This window comes from Leucoraja erinacea, chromosome 5, assembly GCF_028641065.1.
Source record: "Leucoraja erinacea ecotype New England chromosome 5, Leri_hhj_1, whole genome shotgun sequence".
NCBI classification, from domain to species: domain Eukaryota; kingdom Metazoa; phylum Chordata; class Chondrichthyes; order Rajiformes; family Rajidae; genus Leucoraja; species Leucoraja erinaceus.
The window spans coordinates 35,160,281-35,186,279 of record NC_073381.1 but is presented as its reverse complement, the minus strand read 5'-3'; the positions used below and the strand labels follow the sequence as shown (position 1 = coordinate 35,186,279).

At 41.3% G+C, this 25,999-nt stretch overlaps 1 protein-coding gene across 1 annotated transcript; it reads right to left on the bottom strand.

Annotated features, from left to right (window-relative positions):
* LOC129697114 (adhesion G protein-coupled receptor F5-like) lies at positions 1 to 25,726 on the bottom strand. The gene is made up of 10 exons (XM_055635347.1): positions 25,546 to 25,726; positions 21,811 to 21,882; positions 21,295 to 21,322; positions 20,008 to 20,067; positions 18,174 to 18,346; positions 15,858 to 16,031; positions 10,372 to 11,748; positions 4,835 to 4,876; positions 4,704 to 4,757; positions 1 to 2,321 (listed from the first exon to the last, which is right to left on the bottom strand). The coding sequence occupies exons 1-10, from the start codon at positions 25,555 to 25,557 to the stop codon at positions 2,277 to 2,279; spliced, it is 2,037 nt and encodes a 678-aa protein (XP_055491322.1). The 5' UTR covers positions 25,558 to 25,726; the 3' UTR covers positions 1 to 2,276.
* Positions 25,727 to 25,999: the final 273 nt, after the last annotated feature.

The window sequence follows — 25,999 nt, the reverse complement described above, 5'->3', positions numbered from 1 at the left end:
TGGAGCAGAAATGTGTAGAAACAATTATTTTGGCTTCCGAAAAACATCAGACGTCTCCTACAACTCCTACAGCTACATAACTCGGGCTTCTACCAACACCCCAGTAACAGAAAACTTAATAAACTGTGGATGTTGAAAATTTGGAATAAAGGTTTTTCAACCCAAAATGTGGACTTTGATTCTGTAAAATGAATACTGCCTCATCTGTTTGGAGTCTCCAGCATTTTGCTGTTTGTATCCCAAACAATAAAAAAAACAGTGCAAAATATTGGATTCTGGAAATAGTCAGCAAGGAAGATTGCAACTGTAGGCAGAGAAACAGGTAACAATTTAGGCCGATGGTCTTTCACCAGAGCTGGGACATGTTAAAGATGGAACAGGTTTAAAGCAGGAAAGAAATAAGGCAAGGAGTAGCGAGTGCAGAATGGAAGATGTGAGATAGAACAGATACCAAGTGAGATTGTATGATTGAATGATTGGAGCTGGCTGAGGGAAAGTGTTAAACACTAGTGAATAATTAAAATTATGTTTGGAGGAGATGCAAGCAAGAGGATGGGAACAAAATCTGAAATATCGAAAAGAAGAGCCAAAATAATTGGAATACAGGAAAGGTAAGATCAAAGTCTGGAATGGTTCATCATCTGCAATGACTGAATTGGATACTGAGTCATGAACGACTGTACAGAAGGTGAGGTGCTGTTCCTGAAACTTTCATTGAGTTTTGTAGGAACCATGTAGATTGTTGACGACCGAGAGATCAAGTGAAAATGGGCTGGGGACTTAAAGTGGAAGCTAAGATTCACTCACACAGATTGAATGGGGATGTTCATCAGATTGTACTCCAAACTACATTTGGTTTGCTCAGTGTGGATTACCTGATATGATCAGTGAATGCAATACATTAAATTACATTTGAAAGGCTGGTTGAAGAGCTGGATGGGAAAAGGGAAAGAGGTAAAAGAGATAAAAGGGCAGATGCACATATAAGTGTGGTGGCAAGGGAGTGGTATTGGCTGAGACGAAAGAATGATCCAGTATTTCCGAGAAAGTTTAATCCTTTAGAATATTGAATGGAGAGGGGGCCATGCATTTAGTGGTGGCATCATTTTGGAGATCAGAAATTGCAGTGGAATCTGAAGAGGTGGAAGGTGAGAGCAAGATGAACTCTCTCCTTGCTCATGGTGGAAGGAGATGCTTTGAGATCAGAACTAATGGGAATGGAACAGGCACAGTCAAGAGTCTTGTCAGCTATTGTTGGGAAGGAGCACTGGTTAGGGAGAAAGATAGATACGCCTGAAGCAATGCTGCAGATGGTGGTATCCACAGATGTAATAGTGAAGTAGGAATTGAGAGAAGGGGATGGAATACTTACAGGAAGCAGGAAGGAAGAAAGTTTCATGCATCTGGTGCTTTGATTGAGCACCATCAGTTATGGCATTTGGCTGGATAACACACTAAACATCCTCCTCACCTTATCTCCCATGTGTTTATCTTGTTGATACCAAACAAGGAGAACTTTAAGACAGAAGATAAAAGATGAAGAATACATGACCTGGCCATATTGCCCAATATGTTCGGTTGTATCTTACAAAGATTTAATTATCTCAAAGTCCCTTGTGAGCTAATTCAAATAATTTGCAGGATCCTAATATATTAATTCCTCAGATAGACACAGAATGTTGGAGTAACTCAGAGGGTAAACCAGCATCTGCAGTCCCTTTAGATTAATTCCATCGTTTTGCTTAGGCGGGTGTGATTTGTACATTTACATATGGTGAATGTTAGCAATTAAATATTCTTGTACGTTATTATCAATTTTGTATGTGATTTATGAACTTTTTATCTCTTCACAAATAACTAATTTTCTATTCAGAAAAAGTAGCTATAAAAATCCTTGAGGTTGATGTGGGCTTTAAGTTTGTTCCTGCTTTGAATAGCACACACAGTTCTGAACCACCATGAGCCTGATGGCCCTTGAAGTTTCAGAGCATTAAGCAACCATTACTTATGCCTAAGATTGTGCAGAGGTCTGATCGCTACAGTAAACATGCGTCACAACATATTCGGCCTTTTAAACCAAAGCACGTGAGCTACCCCTTTACTCTTGATGCTTGAGGAAGCACCAGAGGGAAGTGCTGACTGGCGACAGAATGAACACACCTGCAGCGGAAAATCAATGCATCTTTTTCTTCTGATTTATCTCACCATTGTCATATTTCAAGCCCTTGTAGCCGATATCATCACACTCACCTTTTATTTCGAAATCCAGATGTTCATTAAGAATGTGAATTTGATTGTGAAGTTGAATTGGTTGCTGCAGACTAAAACAAAAGAGATGAAAATTTGACACTCAGCAACTGGAACAATTTATCTCCCTCTTTACAATACAGGAGTTTGCCATGTTACATCAGTTACAGGTCAATTAAATTTGGCCTCGTGGACTTCGCACATCACTACCGTGGAACTCATGTGAAAGAAAACAAATAAATAAACACAATCTTTTTTGGTGATGCCTGCGCAGATGGCTTTGTGTTATAGAAAATCTCGATACCGACTGTTTATGAGGAACTCCATAATGCAGGGATAGTGCCTATTTCTCGATTCTTTTAACCTTTCAAAATATCGAGAATGAATTCAAAATCAACCAATCTCTGTAATTCTGTCGCTGTTAACTGTCATTTCTTAAAGCAGAAGTTCCCAATGGAAACCAGCAATTCAAAAAAGAGCAGTAGATTTAGGATTATAGAATTATTGCCGTACAGAAGCCCATTCAGCGGAGAGAGTAAATAAAACATCTTAGTAGATAAATTCCATATTCCCCCATAGCTCTGCTAATTATTTTCTGTTTAGTGTCTATCCATTTCCCCATTGAGTCATAGTTAGGATAGGCTGTCAGAACTGATTGTCCAGGATGAAATATCAAATACTAGAGGGCATTGCATTAAGTTAAGAGGAGCAAAGTTTAAAGGAGATGTGCTGTTATAGAAAGCATGGTGAGTGCCTGGAACATGCTGCCAGGTGTGGTGGAGGAAGATACAATAGTGGCCCTTAAAATACTTTTGGATGGATATGCAGGGAAAGGAGAGATAATGACTGATCTTAGCATCATATTTGGCACAGGTATTATGGTCTGAAGAATACTGTTCCATGTTCTATGTTTCCTCGTGAAATATTTGATAGATTCTGTATTCTCCACTCTTAATGTGTAGGAAGGAACTGCAGATGTTGGTTTAAACCAAAAATAGACATACAAACCTGGAGTAACTCAGAAGGACAGGCAGCATCTCGAGAGAGAAGGAATGGGTGCTGTTTCGGGTCGAGACCCTTCTTCAGTCTGAAGAAGGGTCTCAACCCGAAATATCACCCATTCCTTCTCTCTAGAGATGCTGCTTGTCCCGCTGAATTACTCCAGTTTTTTGTGTCTTTAAACAGGTTCCATTTTAATACTAATCTCTACTTAATATACATTTCTTCTCATATCTTCTCTTTATCCAGTCCCACCAATTTCAGGCCCGTGTTCCAAAGTAACTTTGGACAGGGTAGATGGAGAGAAGGCATTCTCAACCAGTGATGGGCAAGGATCTGGAGACACAGATTTAATGCTTGGGACAAAATATACAGTGGGGATGTGAAGGCAAACTTATTTTTTACTTAGAGACTGATGATAATTATGAAATTATTGCTTGTGAGCAAGTGGATGGAAAGTCATGAGGGTTTAAAGGGAGTATGAAAGAACTGCAGATGCTGGTTTAAATATACATTTAATTAAATATATATAAAGATGCTGGTTTAGTCTGAAGAAGGGTCTTGACCTGAAACGTCACCCATTCCTTCTCTACAGATGCTGCCTGACCCCCTCGAATTACTCCTGCATTTTGTGTCTACCTAGGGAGTTGGATAGGCATACCAGAGGGAAAATGATTTGCAAGATTCTGGGGAAAGTAGCAGTGGATACGGATGAATGGGTTGACCTTTCGGGAGCAGGCACTGATATTTTAGTTTACATTAGATCCAATGTGGAAACAGGCACTTCAGCCCACCAAATCCTTGCAGACCAGTGATCATCCCGTACACTAGCACTTTCCTACACATTAGTGACAATTTATAATTTTACCAAGCCAATTAACCTCCAAACCTGAATGACTTTGGAGTGTAGCAGGAAACTGAAGCACCTGGAGAAAACCCACACAATCACAGGAAGAACATAAAAACTCCTTACAGACAGCAACCATAGTCAGGATCAAACCCGGATCTCTGACACTGTAAGGCAGCAACACTATCTCTGCCCCACTGTGCCGCCATTGGGGGGCCAAATATGATGGGCCAAATGACTTATTTCTGTCCCATAATTATTCTACAATCCATAATTCTACCATATTAAACAAAAAATATAGCCAATACAATGGAAAGCCCACCTAAAAAAAAAAAGGAGATATACTGTTGTCCTTAATTTTCCCAAGCACAGAGAGTAAAAATAATCTCTTAACAAATAAATTCCATATTCCCTTCTTCTTCTACTTCTTCTTCATCCATAACCCTGCTAATTACTTTCATTTAAGTACCTGTCCAATCCGTCTTATTTAGGACATTTATCATCAGAGTTGGGTACCTGCCAGGAAAATAACTGCTCCTTTCACTGTTTTATGTAATTGATTTTAAAAGATGCAGAGACACACATGGATGAAAATCAAACATTAACTTACCGACTTTTGTGAATAAGTTTGTGGTAAGAACCGTTGTTTTAGACATTCTCGTACCTAACAGAACAACAGAGCAGAAGTGTCAAGGTGATGTGGAAAACATGAATCTGGATAAAATTATGAATGTAGTTTACCTTTTTGTCCATGATTATCCCGAAAATCAAAATAAAGAATCCCTGGCAAGAAAAAAGAAATATAAACTCAAACAAATAAAGAGACTAGTGATTTATCACACATCATTAAAATAATTGTATTGTTTCTTTAGTTGAAATAGTTTTTCTAGATCTGGACATCATTATTGCCTATCCCTAATTGGCCACGATGGTATTGCTGAATGACCTTCTTAAACTTCTATGGCTCTGGTGAATGTACTTGTACGGTTGTTGGGTAGGGAATTTGAAGAGTTTGATTCAGCAGTGATGAAGGAATTGTGAATTGTCTGAAGAAGGGTTTCGGCCCGAAACGTTGCCTATTTCCTTCGCTCCATAGATGCTGCTGCACCCGCTGAGTTTCTCCAGCTTTTTTGTGTACCTTCGATTTTCCAGCATCTACAGTTCCTTCTTAAACACAAGGAATTGTGATTGTTTTCCAAGTCTGGATGACCTGTTGTTTTCCGAGTTAAATACTGGACATCAAGTGAAAAACACCCCATTTTATAGTCATTGTTTATACAAAGACAAAGGATTGTGGCTGGGTGGACATTAATCATGCTGTCCCTACACATCACTGAAAGGAGTTCCTCAAGCAGTGCATTGACTCATTCAAAGCAAGATGCTTCATTCATGAAATTCCTTACATAGAAACATATGAACATAGAAAACACGTGCAGGAGGAGGCCATTCGGCCCTTCAAACCAGCACCGCCATTCATTGTGATCATGGCTCATCGTCCCCAATCGATAAACCGTGCATGCCTTCTCCCCATATCCCTTGATTCCACTAGCCCCTAGAGCTCTATCTAACTCTCTCTTAAATCCATCCAGTGATTTGGTCTCCACTGCCCTCTGTGGCAGGGAATTCCACAAATTCACAACTCTCAGGGTGAAAAATCTTTCTCACCTCAGTCTTAAATGGCCTCACCTTTATTCTAAGACTGCGGCCCCTGGTTCTGGACTCGCCTTCTATCATAAGATCAGAAACGTGAATGTCCCATGCACAATCTCTCTGAAAATAATGACATTCAATGCCAGCATGCAGCAAGGCGGAACAAAAATGTCAGGCAGTGGAACAAAAATGGCAGATGTTTCTAGGAATCAGTGGAACAAAAATGGCAGGTGTTTCTAGGAATAATACAGAAGGTGCAGGATCAGTTCATTCCTAGGAGGAAGAAAGATTCCAAGCGGAGAAAGGGATGACCATGGCTGACAATGGACGTCAGGGACACTATAAAAATTAAAGCAAAGAAGTACAACGTAGCAAAGATGAGCATAAAGCAAGAGGATTGGGTAATGTTTAAAGAACTACAGAAGATAACCAAAAAGACAATACGGGGAGAAAAGGTGAACTACTTTGTAGATGAGGTAAGCTAGCCAAGAATAGAAAGCAGGATAGTAAAAGCTTCTTTAGGTATGTGAAGACGAAAAAATTAGTTAAGACCAAAGTTGGACCCTTGAAGACTGAAAAAGGTGAATTTATTATGGGGAACAAGGAAATGGCAGAGGAGTTGAACAGGTACTTTGGATCTGTCTTCACTAAGGAGGACACAAACAATCTTCCTGATATAGTAGTGGCCAGAGGATCTGGGGTGACGGAGGAACTGAATGAAATCCACATTAGGCAGGAAATGGTGTTGGATAGACTGATGGGACGGAAGGCTGATAAATCCCCAGGGCCTGATGGTCTGCATCCCAGGGTACTTAAGGTAGTGGCTCTAGAAATCGTGGATGCATTGTTGATAATTTTCCAATGTTCTATAGACTCAGAATCAGTTCCTGTGGATTGGAGGGTAGCTAATGTTTAAGAAAGGCGGGAGAGGGAAAACGGGGAATTATAGATATGCATCGCAGATGAAGTTTAATGCAGATAAATGTGAAGTTATCCATTTTAGTAGCAAAAACAGGAAGACAGATTACTATCTAAATGGCGTCAAGTTGGGAAAAGGGGAAGTATAGAATTATAGACCAGTTAGCCTGACATCGGTGGTGGGGAAGATGCTGGAGTCAATTATAAAAGATGAGATAGCTGCACATTTGGATAGCAGTAACAGGATTGGTCTGAGTCAGCGTGGATTTACAAAGGGGAAATCATGCTTGACTAATCTTCTGGAGGTTTTTGAAAATGTAGCTAGGAAAATGGACAAGGGAGAGCCAGTGGATGTAGTGTACCTGGACTTTCAGAAAGCATTTGATAAGGTCCCACTTAGGAGATTAGTGGGCAAAATTAGTGCACATGGTATTGGGGGTTGAGTGCTGACATGGATAGAGAAGTAGTTGACAGACAGGAAACAAAGAGTAGGGATTAACGGGTCTCTTTTCAGAATGGCAGGCAGTGACTAGTGGGGTACCGCAAGCCTCGGTGCTGGGACTGCAGCTATTTACAATATACATCAATGATTTGGATGAAGGGATTCAAAGTAACATTAGCAAATTTGCAGATGACACAAAGCTGGGTGGCAGTGTGAACTGTGAGGAGGATGCTATGAGAATGCCGGGTGACTTGGACAGGTTGGGGGAGTGGGCAGATGCATCGTAGATGAAGCTTAATGTGGATAAATGTGAGGTTATCCACTTTAGTAGCAAAAACAGGATGACAGATTACTATCTAAATGGCGTCAAGTTGGGAAAAGTACAACGGGATCTGGGGTCCTTGTACATCAGTCCTGAAACCTGTACATGAAAGTAAGCATGCAGGTACAGCAGGCAGTGAAGAAAGCGAATGGCAGGTTGGCCTTTATAACAAGAGGAATCGAATATAGGAGCAAAGAGGTCCTTCTGCAGTTGTACAGGGCCCTAGTGAGACCACGCCTGGAGTATTGTGTGCAGTTTTGGTCCCCTAATTTGAGGATGGACATTCTTGCTATTGAGGGAGTGCAGCGTAGGTTTACAAGGTTAATTCCCGGGATGGCGGGACTGTCACATGCTGAAAGAATGGAGCAGCTGGGCTTGTACACTCTGGAGTTTAAAAGGTTGAGAGGGAATCTCATTGAAACATATAAGATTGTTAAGGGCTTGGATAAGCTAGAGGCAGGAAACATGTTCCCGATGTTGGGGGAGTCCAGAACCAGGGGCCACAGTTTAAGAATAAGGAGTAAGCCATTTAGAATGGAGATGAAGAAACACTGTTTCTCACAGAGAGTGGTGAGTCTGTGGAGAGGCTGGGTATCCTGTAGCAAGTGACAGTTCCTTCCATACCAATTGCTTCCCAATTTCTACAGGGTACAAGTCAGGAGTATGAAGACCTTCTGCTTGCCAGGATGATTGCAGATCCAAAACCTCTCAGAAAACATGATACCATATGATGCTAATTTCCTTGCTTGATTAACACCCTAAATACTCCTGCCCTGATGTTCCAGTGTTTAAAATGTACAAAATGGACTGCAGTTACATGTCTGGCCTACTTTGATTTCCTTTCCAAATACTCAGCGTCTACCACCAACGAACACTCAGCTGACATGCAAGTGTTGCTCTGCACACCATCTAATTGGAAGTATATTCCTCTACGTCATTGGGTTTAAATCCTGGAATGCCCTGGCCCGCAACACTGGTTAAACTCAGTGGTACAGCAGTTGTGGCTTGGATTAAATCCTGACCTTGGGTGCTGTTTCTGTTGGTTTTGCATTTATCTCCCGGTGACTGCATGAGTTTTCTTCAGGTTCCTCCCCTCATCTCAAAGGCGTACTGATGGCCAGGTTAATTGGCCACTGTAAGGTCAGGTCAGTAGCAGGAGAAACTCAAAATGTCAATGGGCAGGTGAGAGAGAATAGGTTACAGGGAAAATAAATGGAAGATTGGAATGCTCTCCCAGCTTGCATGGGCTCCTTCAATGTCAGAAAACAATGTGACTGTATCACCTGAAACAATGGTTTACGAAGATGGTTCACTGCCACTTTCTCAGAGTGTCCTAAGATTCAAGTCAAGTCAAGTCAAGTCAAGTCAAGTTTATTTGTCACATACACACACGAGATGTGCAGTGAAATGAAAGTGGCAATGCTCGCGGAACAACAAAACAACCAAACAAATTATAAACACAATCATAACACACATATTATTTTACATAATATGTGTGAGTTTTCTAGTCTTCTTCCTAGTCTTACGTCTTTCTCCACAGTAAAAACAGAGGAGAAATACGCTTTAAAGATCATGGTCATCTCCTGAGGTTCCTCACATAGATGACCACTTTGCTTTCTGAGGGCCCCTATTCTCTTTCCCTTACTTATAAAATCTCTTTGGATTCTCTTTAATCATTTCTGTCAGAGGTATATCTTGTCCCGTTTTTGCCCTCTTGATTTCTTTCTTGAGCATGCTCCTCAGTCCCCTAAACTCCTCTGGGGATGCACGATTCCAGGTGTGTATACCAGGCTCATGCCTCTTTCTTCTTGACGAGAGCCTTAATTTCTCTCATCATCCCAGCTTCCTTCCTTCCACCTGCCATATCTTTCACTTTAACAGGAATATGCATGTTATGAACGCTCACTGTCAAGCTTTTAAAAGCTTTCCATTTTCCGCATGTATCTTTGCCAGCAAAAAAACCTACTCCAATCAACTTTTGAAAGTTCCTGTCTAATACCTTCAAAGTTTACCTTACCCCAATTCAGAATGTTTCTCGTGTGGACCAGCCCCGTCCTTATCCATAACTATTTTAAAGCTAATAGAACTGTAGTCACTGATCCTAAAAGTCTCACAGACTAGCACTTCAGTCATTTGCCCTTCCCAGTTTCTGAAGAGCATGTCAAACATTGCCCTCTATCTTCTAGGGCCCTCTACATATTGGCGAAGGAAACTTTCCTGCATTTATTTGGCAAATTACACCCCATCTATGATGTTCACACTGCTGCAGTCCCAGTCTACATTTGGAAAGTTAAAATCGCCAACTATGACAACACATTTAGCCTTGCAACTGTCCACAAGGCTCGGCATATTAATTATTTTAATTCCATTGTCTATTTGAGGGCCTAAAGTACACTTCCATCAAGGTGATCACCCTCTTTTTTATTTCTCAGCTCCGCCCATTTGTGCTTCACTGAACAAACCATCAGTAATGTCATCTCGGATCTAACCATGAGCCCAAATGGTCAGAGCATTCATTTTATGGAGTGCTTTCCTGAGTAAACAATATCACATGCCCCAGCATGAGTATCTTGGGCAGGTGCTAGCTCAGCTCCCTCAACTACATTGCAAAATTAGCCGTTGCTTATTTCTTTGCTAATTCCATACTGAAACATAGAATTATAACATGCTAAACAGCCATCACGTCTGCCCATTCACACCCATCCTATATTCTTCCATCCACTATGTATTCCCCCCACATTCTCATCAACCCACAGATTCTAATACTCATTTACACAGAGGAGACAGTATATTCTGGCCATTTAACCTACCAATCCTTACCTTGATATAATTTATGTCTGAGCAGCATGTTCAGTGGGTGATATTTCACAAGTAGATTTTACATAAATCTGACTGACTACATTAAAAAAAAATATTACAAGTATAAAGGCATTAAATAATACATACCTGAAGCCCATTGGCAATATCAAATACAGGTCTGAAGATTTCTTTCCAAACTGATATATTTCCAGCACTTGGTGTCAGAAACATAAATCCCAGCAACCAGCTGAGACCCAGAAGTGGAGTTAGGATGATAATGCATCTCAAAATCAGCTTGACTGAATTTTTATCACTTTGCTGACCACTGGATTTCTCCCCAATTGCTGGGCGCAGCATCTTAACTATGGCAAAGAATGTGATGAGGAAATTCATTCCAACGACGATCAGTGGCACCAAAGCAAATGAATAGTAAATATCAGTTTGCTTCACATTAATCCAGCAAATCTCCTTTTTAATATAATTGTTCTTTAAGTGGCCTTTCACAAACACACAACTAGCAATTATGAATGGACAGGTGTAGCCCAGGATAAATGAGATGAGCATCATTGATGTTCTGCTGTAATTTCTGAGAAGAAAAACTAAATGGTAAAGAAGTAAGAGGCCCAGCGTGAACATCCAAAAAGACAAGGCAAGCAAGAAGAAGTGAATAAAATAAATGGCCAATTTACAACTTATGTCCTTTGGCTTCAGAATCGAGCAGATCAAGAACAATGTATTCATTATCAGTAGAGAGAGCGCAATATTCAGTATTGCAATATGACGGGCAAGTGAGGTAGTATTTTTGGTGAGGTTCTTCCATACAATTGCCTCTATAATAATGCCAATTATCAAACTGACCTGACTTGTGCCAAGTACAACATAGTTTAACACTCTCAACCATGGGAGTACCTCAAAGTCTGTTGTCGGCGACATCAATATAGAATAGGATGTCAGATGGTTACACCGGCATGTAATGTTGGTTCCATTTATTTCATGCTTGCACCCTTCTGTATCCCATCTTTCATTGTTGTGATTCCAAAATACACATCGTGCGCTTGCTGGTGCGAGTGTGGTATCTAGTGGCGTGAATTGCATCGTAATGTCAATTGGCTTGACTTCAGCTGTTGTTGTTGCTACAACAAGACCATTCAATTTGTAATTACTTGTAGGTGGTGGGTTGAGGATATCATCCAATGTTAGAAATGCAATGCTCATAACAAGACTGCCGCTGGCCAATGCCGCCAAATTGTTTTGTTTAATGAAAACACTATTCGTTACTGATCTGTTCTTTTTCGTATTAGTGAAATCTACTTGATAATCTTTGCCAGGCTCAACCTTCATCCCCTTTAGTTGAATATTTGGTTTAGTGATGTTGAAAGTTTGATTAGGTGGATTTAATAATCTGGTAAAGCCTTCCACTGACTTTAATAATTGAGAGCTGGATGTTTTGTTTTCAGTCTTCACTGAGGTCCAGGCAGAGTGTGCCCTTTCATCGACCAGCGAATCCACTATGGAAAGGAAACCCTGGAAATATGACAAAGTTTGAAGAGGTGAATCATCGGACCATATTTTAATTGGAACAAACTAGAAACATGTTGGGAAAGATAATTAACGAAACAGCTCACTAGCACTTTGTTGGCTGAATGATTCAAGGGCTTAGATAGGGTGGAATTTGTCAGATGTGTTCAGGAAGCCTCCAGGGCCTGTCCCACGGGCGACATTTTAGGTGACAGCCTGAAAAGAGGTTGTTGCATCGTCGTCAGGTCGTGACCCGTCGTGACGCGTGGTGACGCATGTAGTGACGCGTGGTGACGCATGTAGTGACGCGTGGTGATGCGCGGTGTCTCCCTGCCGCCCCAGGGTTTTGGAATGGTCAAAATCCTGGGGCGACATCTGGGTGTCTCATCAGGTCGTGCGCCCTGTCACACGCTGACATATGCTGTCCTGCGGGTGACACCCGGTTACGGTTAGGGTTGGGCTGTAAAATATTCTTCCGTAAAATATTCTTCTGTAAAATATACCACAGATAGGCTGTAAAATATTCTTCCTTCAATGCATAGATTTTAAACATTAATATATTAAAATTAATACAATATAATCAATAGTGCAAATGAAAAGATGTCTGAGTCGTTCAGTTTTATTTACAGATGTATTAGTCTGCTTCCAGATCCAAGAACTGTCTCTAACTTTTCACATGGATGGATTCAGTAAGTGTAGACTTAGCTCCCCTCTCCCTTTCACCGCCCTCTTCCACCCTCCCACCTCATCCCTCCTTCTCCACTCCCCCCCTCCTACCCTCTATCCCCCTTCTTCCCATCCCCCCTCTTCCTCCCATCTCTGCGCTCCACTTTTCTCCCCTTCACATCCCCTTCTCCCCCTCTCTCTCCATTCTCCCATTCTCCAATGCCCCCGCCAACCCACTTTCCCCGATGCCCCCCATTTGTGGACCCAGCCTGCGTCAGCTAGATCCAACTAATACTACTGCAGAAGGCCACATCATCTGTTTTAGTAGCATTGATTATGGGATGCAGACTTTGGGAACAACACCACCCACCTCCCCCCCTCACTTCAAAATGGGTGGTGGGTATTTAGACTCGGTGGCCGGAGCAGGTGGGAGGCACTAGTACATTGACAACATTGCTGTACTCAGTTGAAAAGCCCACTGCCTCTTGGGGTTTGGAGAGACAATTGGAAGAGACATCTGCCTCTGGGACAACTTGTGGCCAACAGTTTAGTTCCCATGCAGAACATTGGGGGCTCGAGTCGAACCCCTGGGGCCCCTGTGTCACATTTAGTTCAGTGATACAGTGCCCTTCGGCCCATCAAGTCCGCACTGACCAGCGATTCCCCGCACACTATTCCACACATGCTAGGGACAATTTATACTTATACCAAGCCTATCAACCTAGAGTTAGGGTTAGGGTTAAGGTTTCCTCCCGCACTCCAAAGGCGCACAGGTTTGTATCAATTGTCCCTTGCAGGTGTGGGATAGTGTGCGGGGGATCACTGATCGCAGGCTGTGTCCACAAATAGGGGGCGTCGGGGAAAGTGGGGGAGGGGGGGTTGGAGAATGGGAGGAGGGAGGGAGAGGGAGAGAAGGGGATGCGAGTGGAAGGGGAAGAGTGGAGAAGGGGAGAAGAGTGGAACGGGGAGAAGGGAGGAAGGGGGGGAAGGGAAAAAGAGGGTGGCAGGAGGGAAGAAGGGTAGGGGGGGTGGAGAAGGAGGGATGGAGCGGGAGGAGGGAAAAGGGGGATGGAGGGGAGAGGAGAGTTCAGTCTACACTACACTCACTTAATCCATCCCAGTGAAAAGTTAGATACAGTGGTTGGATCTGGAAGCGGACCAATATATCAATACACCAACAAATAAAACTGAACGACTCGGACATCTTTTCACTTGCACAATTCATTTTATTTTAAAATCCATGCATTGAAGGAAGAATATTTCACAGCCCATTTGTGGTCCCTAACCCTAATCCTAGCCCTAACCCTAACCCTAACCCTAACCCTAACCCTAACCCTAACCCCCTAACCCTAGCCCTAACCCTAACCCTAACCCTAATCCTAAAGTCAGCGTGTATGTCTTGCAACTTGACGGTTTTACTAGCGTCAATCACTGACGCTCCGCAGTCACCGAAAAAATCGGAAAGTGGTACAGGCCCTTTCCTCAGGCAAAATGTAGAGGGTGCTACAAAGGAGAGGGGAGAGCTTGGTCTACTCTTATGAAATTGGGAAGGGCAAGTGACTGAAGTGTCTGGGGGTCAAGCTTTTTGACACCAGCAACCACAGTTCTATTAGCTTGAAAATTGTTATGTATAAGGACAGGTTTAATCCACGTTAAAGTTTTAAATTGAGACAAAGCCACTTTGATGGCATGAGACCACAACTCGTAAAAAGTTGATTGGAGTAGGTTGTTTGCACGCCAAAAAAAAAATCCGGAAAGTGGGATGCTTTCAAAATTGTAATGTGAGAATTGCATAGAAACATAGAAATTAGGTGCAGGACTAGGCCATTCGGCCCTTCGAGCCTGCACCGCCATTCAATATGATCATGGCTGATCATCCAACTCAGTATCCCGTACCTGCCTTCTCTCCATACCCTCTGATCCCCTTAGCCACAAGGGCCACATCTAACTCCCTTAAATATAGCCAATGAACTGGCCTCGACTACCCTCTGTGGCAGAGAGTTCCAGAGATTCACCACTCTCTGTGTGAAAAAAGTTCTTCTCATCTCAGTTTTAAAGGATTTCCCCCTGATCCTTAAGCTGTGACACCTTGTCCTGGACTTCCCCAACATCGGGAGCAATCTTCCTGCATCTAGCCTGTCCAACCCCTTAAGAATTTTGTAAGTTTCTATAAGATCCCCTCCCAATCTCCTAAATTCTAGAGAGTATAAACCAAGTCTATCCAGTCTTTCTTCATAAGACAGTCCTGACATCCCAGGAATCAGTCTGGTGAACCTTCTCTGCACTCCCTCTATGGCAATAATGTCCTTCCTCAGATTTGGAGACCAAAACTGTACGCAATACTCCAGGTGTGGTCTCACCAAGACCCTGTGCAACTGCAGTAGAACCTCCCTGCTCCTATACTCAAATCCTTTTGCTATGAAAGCTAACATACCATTCGCTTTCTTCACTGCCTGCTGCACCTGCATGCCTACTTTCAATGACTGGTGTACCATGACACCCAGGTCTCGCTGCATCTCCCCTTTTCCTAGTCGGCCACCATTTAGCTGTTAGAATGAAAGGCAAGGCAGGCACATGCAGGAAACCCTATATAACGAGAGTCCTAGCCTGTCCAATCTTTCTCTTTAGCTCAAGTCCTCAACACCTGGCAATATCCTTTTACATCTTGGAGTCTTGCTCATGGCCACAGAATGACTTGTTTGTGCCCCTAACCAAAGAGTCCCCTATCATTATGGCTCGTCTAGATTTGTCCTGCCCCGCTTTATAGCAGAACCAGTCATGGTGCCGCTGATCTGGCTGCTGCTGCTATTTTCCCCTGAGAGACTATCACCCTGCAACAGTATCCTAACTGATATACTTGTTTGTGAGGGGTACAGCCACAGGAGACTACTGCACCACCTGCCTGCTTACTCTGGTAGTTCCCACCTACCTGACTGAACGTTTGGTGTGACCACAACCCTGAAGCTAATATATTTGAAACTATCTGCCTTCTCAGTAATTTCCGCTGCTGCTCCAAATTATCCATACAGTCAGAGAGTAACTGCAGCTGGACACACGTTAGACACAATATACTGGAGTAACTCAGCGGGATATGCAGCATCTCTTGACAGAAGGAATGGGTGATGTTTGGGTCGAGACCCTTCTTCAGACCCGACGTCTTGACCCGAAACATCACCCATTCCTTCTCTCCAGAGATACTGCCTGTCCCATTGAGTTACTACAGTATTTTGTTTCTATCTTAGGTTTAAACCTACATCTGCAGTTCATTTTTACACATACATCTGGACACAGTTATCTTTTACAAAGATAGGTATTCTTTGTATTAAAATCTTGGACACTGTGCACTTGTTGCCACCTGTCAATTGTTAGTTTTTTTACCAGTAATAATTAGCAGTGATTTGAACACACTTCGATATTTGAACTTAATTTCTATCATGCTTAATTCTTACCTGCACAACAACCGTTTCTTGAGGTTCATTTGAGACTGTTGCAAAGGCTTGGAGGATATTAAGTGAGGCTTGCAGGTTACCAGGTGTTGTGTTATTCTGGCTTTTTGAAATGTTGTCTAACTTTACAACCAGTTGGGGAAGTTTCCCTGCTAATTCAGTTGGGTTGTTAGTGATCTAGAGTACAAAGGACGAACAGTCAGAAGGAACACAATATCATATTATGGTGTAACTTGGTGAAAAAAACATATTTGATTGTAGTGTCAATACTTGCAGCTCATAAACTCACGCAGGTGACGTAAGAGTGCGACATTATATTGGTTTATGAGATGCATAAAGTGAGCAGAAAATACTGCAGACAAGTGGTGGTCAAAAATATGCTGGGCTACAAATGACTGGAGTGAAAAGTCTTGGAGGTGCAGATGCTGGATTCTTAAGTAAGACACAAAGCGCTGGCAGAACTCAGTGGGCTGGGACTCTTTTTCAGATTGTCCATTCCCTCCTACAGATGTTGCCTGACCTGTTGAATTCTTCCAACACTTTGTGTTTTGAAGGAAGACTTGTTGCAGTTTAATGGTCTTTGATTAGATAAATAATAGATTAGCTCAATCTACTGTCTGCAGTTTTAATTTTAGTATCAATGGAAGGATGTACTTGCCTTAGCATCAGCATCAAATGGTATAATTCATGGGACGAGGAGATGGGCCTGTGAGGTGAGATTGAGTAAAATAGACCTTCTATAGATTAGAAAATTAAGAGATGATTTTATTATGCCACACAAAATGGAGGGCGATTGATAGGCTGGATGCTACTCTAGAAATGATTTAATCGATCTTTGCTATAACATCTCTACATCCTTTCCAAATTACAGTAATCATAGATAGATATTCTATTGGGCTCACTGGACATGCATAGAAACATAGACACATAGAAATTAGGTGCAAGAGTAGGCCATTCGGCCCTTCGAGCCTGCATCGCCATTCAATATGATCATGGCTGATCATCCAACTCAGTATCCCGTACCTGCCTTCTCTCCATACCCTCTGAGAATGCACTACGAGATAGATTTCTTAAACCAAATGCTATAAACTCTGAGAGTGTCCCTGCTCGTGAGGATTATTAATATAAATCCTGCATTTGGTAAGTCTCTTTCTTCTGCTCATCTAAGTAGGTGAAAGTTGGCAGTTTTAAATGTAAGATATGATGCAGAAAACGATAGTAACATTGCAGCACATTACAGAGTCTTTCTGCCTAATTAGTTTGTGTTGGCTCATTTTATGGCAATCTAGTTTTTCTCATTTCATCTTTCTCCATTGCGATGCAATTTTTTACCTTCAAATGTTTATTCAATTGGAATTCATTGCCACAGACGTCGGTGGGCACCAAGACATTGGGGATTGATAGCTTCTTGATTTGGGATAGCATCAAAGGTTCCAGCGAGAAGGCAGGAAAATGGGGTTGAGGGGAAGAATAATCAGCCATGATTGAATGGAGTAGACTCAATGGGCCGAATGGCCTAATTCTGTTCCTTAGGGTCTTACTTAACCCATCCCACTCCGAAGGTGAGAAGAGATTTGGTCACAATATACAAAATCTTGAGACCATGAGTTAAAGTAAATAAAAATAAACTATTCACAAAGAAGAGGAGTCAAGGGGCCGCAGACATACAATAGAAACACAATATAAGGACACATAAAATAGTTGCAGGAATGGTCACTATATGATTTTCAGGTGAGTGGAACAACAGTGTATGCAGTAAAATGGGCCTGCTGGAGTTTAGAAATTTGAGAGAAAATCATATTTTGAAAACTTCAAACAAATCACTTTTTACCTGTTTAACGTCCAGGAAATGCAATTGAACATTCTTTAATTGTAATTTAATCTTTGGTTCATGCTTCAACTCAATACATTAATATACCATTTCTCCACAGGTAATAGACTATTTTTAAGTCATGATGCTCAAAACTGATCCATCAGCACTTTGTATGTACACCTTTAGTAAAGTCACATGAACAAAATGGCAACACCGGACGCTTCAAATGCTGAAACCTTGAGCAAAAAACAATGTTGTGATGGCATTTTGTGAGTCCATAGACAGATGACTTTTCTGAAGAAGGGTCCCAACGTGAAACGTCATCAGTCCATTTAACTCCACAGATGCTGCCTGACCTGCTGAGTTCCTCCAGCACTTTGTTTTGTGCACTAGCTAAATGGTAGCTGTTCCTGAGAAGTTGTCGCCTAACTAAAAATCCTGCTGCACTGATGTTAATTATTTATTATGTAATGCTGGTGAAATAAATGATGTATAAAATTTGGTACCTGCAGAATGTCATTGATTTCATTTGAAACACAGAAGTCTTCCTCTAATCCATAAGTTCCATTTGCAAAACACCTTTTTATTTTCTGTCCAGTCATACCATTTGTGCAATTTATTCTTGCGTCCTCTTTAGCCACAGATATTCCATAGATGGGAGCATAACAGAAGCCTCCGACTAGTTAAAGAAAACAGTTGTCATACAATAACTTGCAGAATGTTAAATGATAAACAGAAATGCTGCTTCCAAGGTATTAGCACAAGGTATGGAGACATTTTAGGAGTATAGTTTTGACACAAAGACATCAGAATCATGCTTTAAAAGCCCTGAAAATCTTGATTGGCCAATTTAGCTACATAACATCATAAAGGAGCAGATTTTCTGTTATCTAAATACAGGCTTTGGGGAGTAATGGTCCATGGGCACATCCTAAATTGGACACATCCAGTTAAACTCCAGTTTCTCATCACTCCTAGTTCCTTTTCCACTTCCTTTCAGGGAACCTGTTCAACTTTTCAAGACCTCACAGGTAGGATGCAGGGTTTGGATCTCGCAGGTTATGTGCCGAAACACAGAAATCCTTTAAGCAGAAATAATTTGTGGGGATATTTCTTTGAGGGAACAAAGTTCTGCACATCGGCCTCGAGTGGAGAAAAACCGCAAGATCCACATGCACCAGGCTGCTAACTTTAGCTGGAATTTTGCTTCTTGACAAAGGCTTCTGTTGCTTGGCCAGGCCGCCCCTGCAACGTCACCACGACAACAGGCCATTATGTCAGCTGCACGTAAAACAACTTGGACTTTGCAAATGGTGCCAAATCCTGGTGATTCTTGTGTATTGTCTCAGTGGACTATTTCTATACACTTTGTACTTAATCTAAGATTGGGTTTGTGTATAATAATACTTTACAGAACTGTATTAAAAAAAACAATTTCACCGTACCTCAGTACATGTGACTATAAAGAACTATTGAACCATAGTTTAAATTAGTTCTGAGGAGTAGCGCGGAAACAGGCCCATCGGCCCACCGAGTCTGCATCGACCAGCGATCTTGATGCACTTATTCTATCCGACACACACTAGGGATAATTTACATTTATACCAAACCAATTAACCTACAAACCTGGTAGACTAAAATGTTGGAGTTTCTCCAGCAATTTTGTCTACCTTCGATTTTCCAGCATCTGCAGTTGCTTCTTAAACCTACAAACCTGTACTTCATTGGAGTGTGGGAGGAAACCAAACATCTCAGAGAAAACTGAGCGTCACGCACGTCACGGGGAGAATGTATAAACTCCGTACTGGCAAGCACCCGTAGTCAGGATCGAGCCCGGGTCTCTGGCATTGTAAGGCAGTAGCTCCACAATTGCAAAATTGTGCTGCCCTTGATTGAATAATCTCTCAGGACTAAGGTTGCACCTGGCAAGGTTACTGTATGTCCAGTGAGTCCCCATGGATGTGCCCTGGACTCAGTTCCACAGAAAAGATGAGAAGGCCATTAAGGAGGTGATCAGCCTTCAGCACTTACTGCACAGGGTCAGAATGTGGGGCAAATATGTTAAACTTCAGACCTTGATTGTGATCTAAACACCAGCTGTAGCCTCAAAATAATGTTTTTCATTTTAATATTTACTATTAAAGAATGTTCTTTTAGTATTGGTTACATATTAGCTTGTTGCAAGAGGTGAATTAAAATACGAATTTAGAAACTTAATGGTTATTCAAAATGTTCATGCAAATGGAATATCTTTCATGTAATCATGAACTGCAGCAAAAAAGTGATTTCCTTTCTTAATTTATACATCATTTATATATTAATATATATAATATAACTTACCCTCTGTTTTCCGACATGTATCTTTATTCTTTACACATTGGTAGCTGAAGCTGCGAGTTACTGAAGTATGAGAATGCAAAATATTATAATTTAGATATCTCGGCATCTCACAAAGATAAAGTCAGTGGTTTAGTGCAGTATATTAGTAATTTAGACTAATGTGAATTTATTCATTTTTAGAGAATAATTAATAAACAGAATATCTTTAAAATAGTGAGAAAATAATAAATATTGGCATGCAGAAATACTTTTATCTAATTCATGAACCCAATGTAGTTGGTTACAAGTTGGGCTCAAACATGTAGGTAAGGAAAAGGCAGATGGACCATTATTTCAGCAGGGCTCGAGAACATAGAAACATAGAAAATAGGTGCAGGAGTAGGCCATTCGGTCCTACGTGTCAGCACCGCCATTCAATATGATCATGGCTGATCATCCAAATCAGTACCCTGTTTCTGCTTTCTACCCATTTCCCTTGATTCCGTTAGACCCAAGAGCTATATCTATCTCTCTCTTGAAAAAAATCAGTGACACACTGCCTTCTGTGGCAGAGAATTCCACATATTCACAACTCAGTGAATACGTTGGGTGAAAAAGTTTTTCCTCATCCTAGTTCTAAATAGCCTACCCCTTATTCTTAAGAGATATAGCCTCAGCAACTCTTTTGGTGCACCAAAAATATGGTTGAATATGCCTTGTATGGTTTTAGAAACAAATTTTATATTCAATGCCTAACTGATACAAAATTCCACTGAGTGCAAAGGCCAAGCAAGTGTGCACAATGGAACAGGCCTGGAGCATTTAACTTGCTCAAAGGTGTTTCCCCCCCCTCCCTTTCCAGGATCAATGTCCAGGGTCCAGGTCACAATGCAGACAAAAAATATAATGCTTTGGTGAAGCTACATGTGATATTTGGTGTGTGGTTGGGCCATTGATGATGTCTTTGCTTCGGAGCTGGTGGAGTGCACATTTAGTAGATTGTTTTCTGAGTCAAAGAGGTTGTCACATCACGTGATATTGAATAAGATTGGTAGGTACTCAATGGAGACTAGAGATATGGTTCCAATAGATTATTTTGCCAAGAAAAGCTTACCAATCCTTAATTACAGGTCTCTGTGGAACTGCACAAACCATATTGTAATAAATCATTTATTATGATTTGTCTGTAGAACATGCAATTTACTGACATTGCATTTGAAAACATTGTGTTTTTGTAGGTTTACCATAATCCTTCAATCAATAACATCATTTAATGATACAAAAATGCAAGTACATTGTACTACTTACCACTGTCAGACTCCCCTTTCACTTTTTCCTATAAATTGGAAATATGACATTTAAGAACAGTGGAATACAGTTTCAAGCTTTTTTTTTCTGCTTCATTATAGTTCTATTATCACTTTCTTCTGCCTCCAAATGCTTATTCACAGCATTATATTAATGTTTAAATATGACCAACTTGACTGCTACATTGTCAGATGTGTCATTTAGTAAAATCCTTTTAATTAGATCCATTTTACCAACTTAATTTCAGTATGTTCTCTGAATGTTTTCAGGCTATGACAAGATTAATTGATAGAGGTCAGATAGATAGATAGGTTGACATAAATTAAAGCCTCCTTTTTCCTTTCTTCTCCCCGCCACCCCCCATCAGTCTGAAGAAGGGGTTCGGCCCGAAACGTTGCCTATTTCCTTCGCTCCGTAGATGCTGCTGCACCCGCTGAGTTTCTCCAGCATTTTTGTGCACCTTGGATGTTAACAATAATGTTTGCTCAACACAAAATACAAAGAGCGTCTACTCACAACTGAGAGCGAGTTCAAAAGAATGCAAGTCACAATCACAAGGAGCTGCACATCCATAATTCTGAGACACACCTGAAAGAAAGTTTTAAAAAATCTATGAAAATATTGAAATGAACAGTGGAAATGTTAGTCTTGGCAACACTCCAGCAATAGCACTTGTACTCCAGAACTAGCAGCACCCGTGGCCAAGCTATTCCAGTATAGCTACACACTGGCATCTAATATCGACTGAACAGTGTGAAATATTGTCCTATCCACAAGTAGTAGGAAAAATCCTACCAGCCGATTACTGCCTCATCAGTCAACTCCTGATCACCAGCAAAGCAACGGAAGGGATAATTGATGGTGTAGTGAAGCGGCATTTACTTTGCAAAAACCTGCTCCACAGAAGCAACAATAATCATGGAAAGGGGGAGCCCCCGATGGCGGTTGTTGGCTGTGGAGTTGGTGCTAGCGAGTTATACAGACAGTGAAACTCAAATGAAGCAAATTAGATGAATAGCACCTCATATTTCACTTGGGCAATTTACAACCCAACGGTATGAATATTCAACAGAAAGGAACTGCAGATGCTGGTTTAAACCTTCCCAATCTGAAGAAGACTTGACCTGAATCGTCACCCATCCTTCTCTCCAGAGATGCTGCCTGTCCCATTGAGTTACTCCAGCATTTTGTGTCTATCTTCGGTATGAATATTTATTTCTCTAACTTCAAGTAACCCTTGCATTCCCTCCCTCTCTGTTCCTCCCCCACTCTAGTCGTCCCTTTCCCCTGACTCTCAGTGTGAAGAAGGGTCTCGATCTGAATCGTCACCTATTCATTTTCTCCAGAGATGCTGTTCAATCATAAGGTCAGGTGTTCCTTGATGACTGTGCAATATTTAGCACCATTCCCAATTCCTCAAATAAAGACACAGTCCGCATCCAATATCCACCGTACCCAATTCCTCAGATAATGAGACAGTCCACATCCAATATCCTGAGCTGATAGTGGCCAGTAACATTCATGCCACGCAAGTACTGGGTATTGAGAATATCCAACAAGAGAAAATTCCCTATCACTCCCTGACATTTACTGGCATTAGTTCAAGTTCAAGTGTTCAAGTTCAAGTGAGTTTATTGTCATGTGTCCCTGTATAGGACAATGAAATTCTTGCTTTGCTTCAGTACACAGAACATAGTAGGCATTTACTACAAAACAGATAAGTGTGTCCATATACCATAATATAAATATATACACAAATGAATAAATAAACTGATAAAGTGCAAATAACAGAAAATGGGTTATTAATAATCAGAGTTTTGTCCGAGCCAGGTTTAATAGCCTGATGGCTGTGGGGAATTAAGATCACCGAATCCCCCGCGATAACAATATCCTGGGGTTACCATTGACCAGAAGCAGAACTGGAGTAGCCAAATGGGTGGCATGGTGGCGCAGTGGTAGAGTTGCTGCCTTACAGCACTTGCAGTACCTGAGACCCAGGTTCGATCCCAACTATCTGTACGGAGTTTGTACGTTCTCCCCGTGACCGCGTGGGTTTTCTCCACAATCTTCGGTTTCATCCCACACTCCCACACACCAAAGACGCACACGTTTGTAGTTTAACTGGCTTGGATTTGTATACTTGATATGTGTAAATTGTCCCTGGTTTGTATAGGATAGTGTTAATGTGCGGGGATCGCTGGTCGGTGCAGACCCGGTGGGCCGAATGAACTGTTACCTCGCTGAATGTTTAAACTAAACTAAACTAAAAATGCACAACATAGCTGCACGAGCAGGTCAGAGGCTTCCCGTCCATCACTTTGTGGTGAGTAACTCTCCTCTGAGCTTCCCAAAGTCCGTCCACCATTTACAAACCTCATGTCAGGAGCATGGTGGAATATTCTCCACTTGACCAGATGAGTGCATCTTCTACAAAGTTGCACTAAGCCTCACACCATACAAGACATGGCAACCTGTTTGATAGGTACAGCATGTACAACCATTCACTCACTTCACCACTGATGCACAGGAGCAGCAGTTTGTATGATCTGTGGGGTACTTTGCAGAAACTCATAGAAACATAGAAAATAGTTGCAGGAGGAGGCCATTCGGCCCTTCGAACCAGCACCGCCATTCATTGTGATCATAGCTGATCACTAAATACCCTTCAGATAGCATCTTACAAATCCACAACCTTTACAAGCTGGAAGGGCAAGGGCAAAGAGAGCATGGGAATATCACTACCTGAAAGTTGCCGCCAAGCCACCCACCATCCCGACTTGGATATATGTCAGTTCCTTCACTGTCAATGGGTCCAAATCCTGGAAATCTTGCCCTAATAGCAGCGACACCTCACAGACAACAACGGTTCAGGAAGGCTGCTCGCTAACACATTCACAACAGCAACTAAAGATGGACCTTTAAATGCCAGCTCAGCCTGTGCACCCACAGAGACTTTATGAATATAACAAAAAGGATAATTTCTCAGGCTGACAGTCTCCTTAAAAACCATTGGTCAAAGATCAAAGGTCAAAAACTTTATTTGCCATTTGTGCTTACACGCATAGGAACTCTTGTGCGGTTGTTCAGAGAGTCAAGTCAAGTCAAGTCAAGTTAAAAAGACACACAGAAGACACATAATCTATAAAAACATATACTTCTCTAGGACTAAAAAAGAAAGAAAATGCCTAAAACCCTATATAAAGGGGAAAGTGAGAGCATTGTCAGGACATCAGTTCATTTTGTTTTGGCCAAGAGTCTCACTGTGGCAGGGAAGAAGCTCTTAAAAAAGCTTGTTCTGTTTGTGACGATGCTGTCCGCTCGTCTGTGCCTGAGGTTGTATGTGCAGTTTTTGTGTTTGAGCAGGGAGTGAGCTGGATGTAGTGTGTCTCTGATGATTCTCTCTGCTCTTTTTTGACAGCGCTGTGTATAGATTGTATCCATGGAGGGGAGTTCCGTTCTGATAATCCTCTCTGCAGTCTTTATGACTCTTTGCAGAGCCTTCCTCTCTGTCTGTGTGGTGTTTCCATACCACACCGTGATGCCTGTGGTGAGGATGCTCTCTATCAGTCCTTTGTAGACCTGGGTGAGAGGGCGACAGTGCAGACCAGCTTTTCTGAGCAGTCTGATGAAGTACAGTCTCTGCTGTGCTTTTTTCACTGTGGCAGCAGTGTTCAAAGTCCAGTTCACATCTGATGTTACTTGTAATTGTGCATAATTGTTTTTTTTTTAGGTAATTGGATGATAAGGGAGTTTATAGTTTACCATTAAAAATCCATTTGAGAACTATCCTCCATAGGTTGAAGATACTTTTTTGCAATATATAAATATATTGTTCAAAGCTATGTTTATTTATTTGATTATAGTATATATATATTCTCTAGTCCTGCATTCGTCTTTTTGTATTATATATTTAAGCAATTTCCCCCTGCGATAAAATGCTATCATATCGTATTATATATATATATATATATATACTTTTTTTGCTATATTTATACACACACACACACACACACACACAGACACACACACACACACACACACACACAGACACACACACACACACACACACACACAGACACACACACACATATATATGAATATAACAAAAATTGCACAGTATATTTACAGCATCCAGTACATATATATACAGTACTGTAAAAAGTACATTAAAAATATATAAGAGGACTAGAGAATATTATCAAAGAAATATACATAACTTTGAACAAAATGAATAGAATAATTTGTACTCACATTTTTTCCCATCTTCTGTTCTTTCAGGTGCTACAACAGGGCAGGAAAACAAAGCTTCCCCACTGACTGAGTTTACCAGATGTATGTGGTTTGATGTAAACTACGTTCCAAAGATATGAACAACGTCTCAACCGGAAGAGTACTGGTAAGTGTACATGTGATTGGCTAGTTTAATCATCCTGTTGAAAGACTAGCAGCACAGATATGATATGTAAATTATACCAATATATTTTAATTTTAAATATAACGTGCAAATACTTTCACTGCCATTCAGTAATGTTGAAATACTAATCCATCAGATTGATCTCTTAAATGTAGGGAGCGGAAAATAGAACATAAAAACATAGAAAAACAGGTGCACGAGTAGGCCATTCGGCCCTTCGAGCCTGCACCGCCATTCAATATGATCATGGCTGATCATCCAGCTCAGTATCCTGTTCCTGACTTCTCTCCA

Bases quoted from the DNA above. Each gene is read 5' to 3' on its own strand.
- LOC129697114 (XM_055635347.1), bottom strand. The intron at 16,032-18,173 runs GTACCAAATTTT...TTTGTACTCTAG, and splicing joins AAATCAATGACATTCTGCAG to ATCACTAACAACCCAACTGA. The intron at 2,322-4,703 runs GTAAGTTAATGT...CTTTTGTTTTAG, and splicing joins AAACTTATTCACAAAAGTCG to TCTGCAGCAACCAATTCAAC.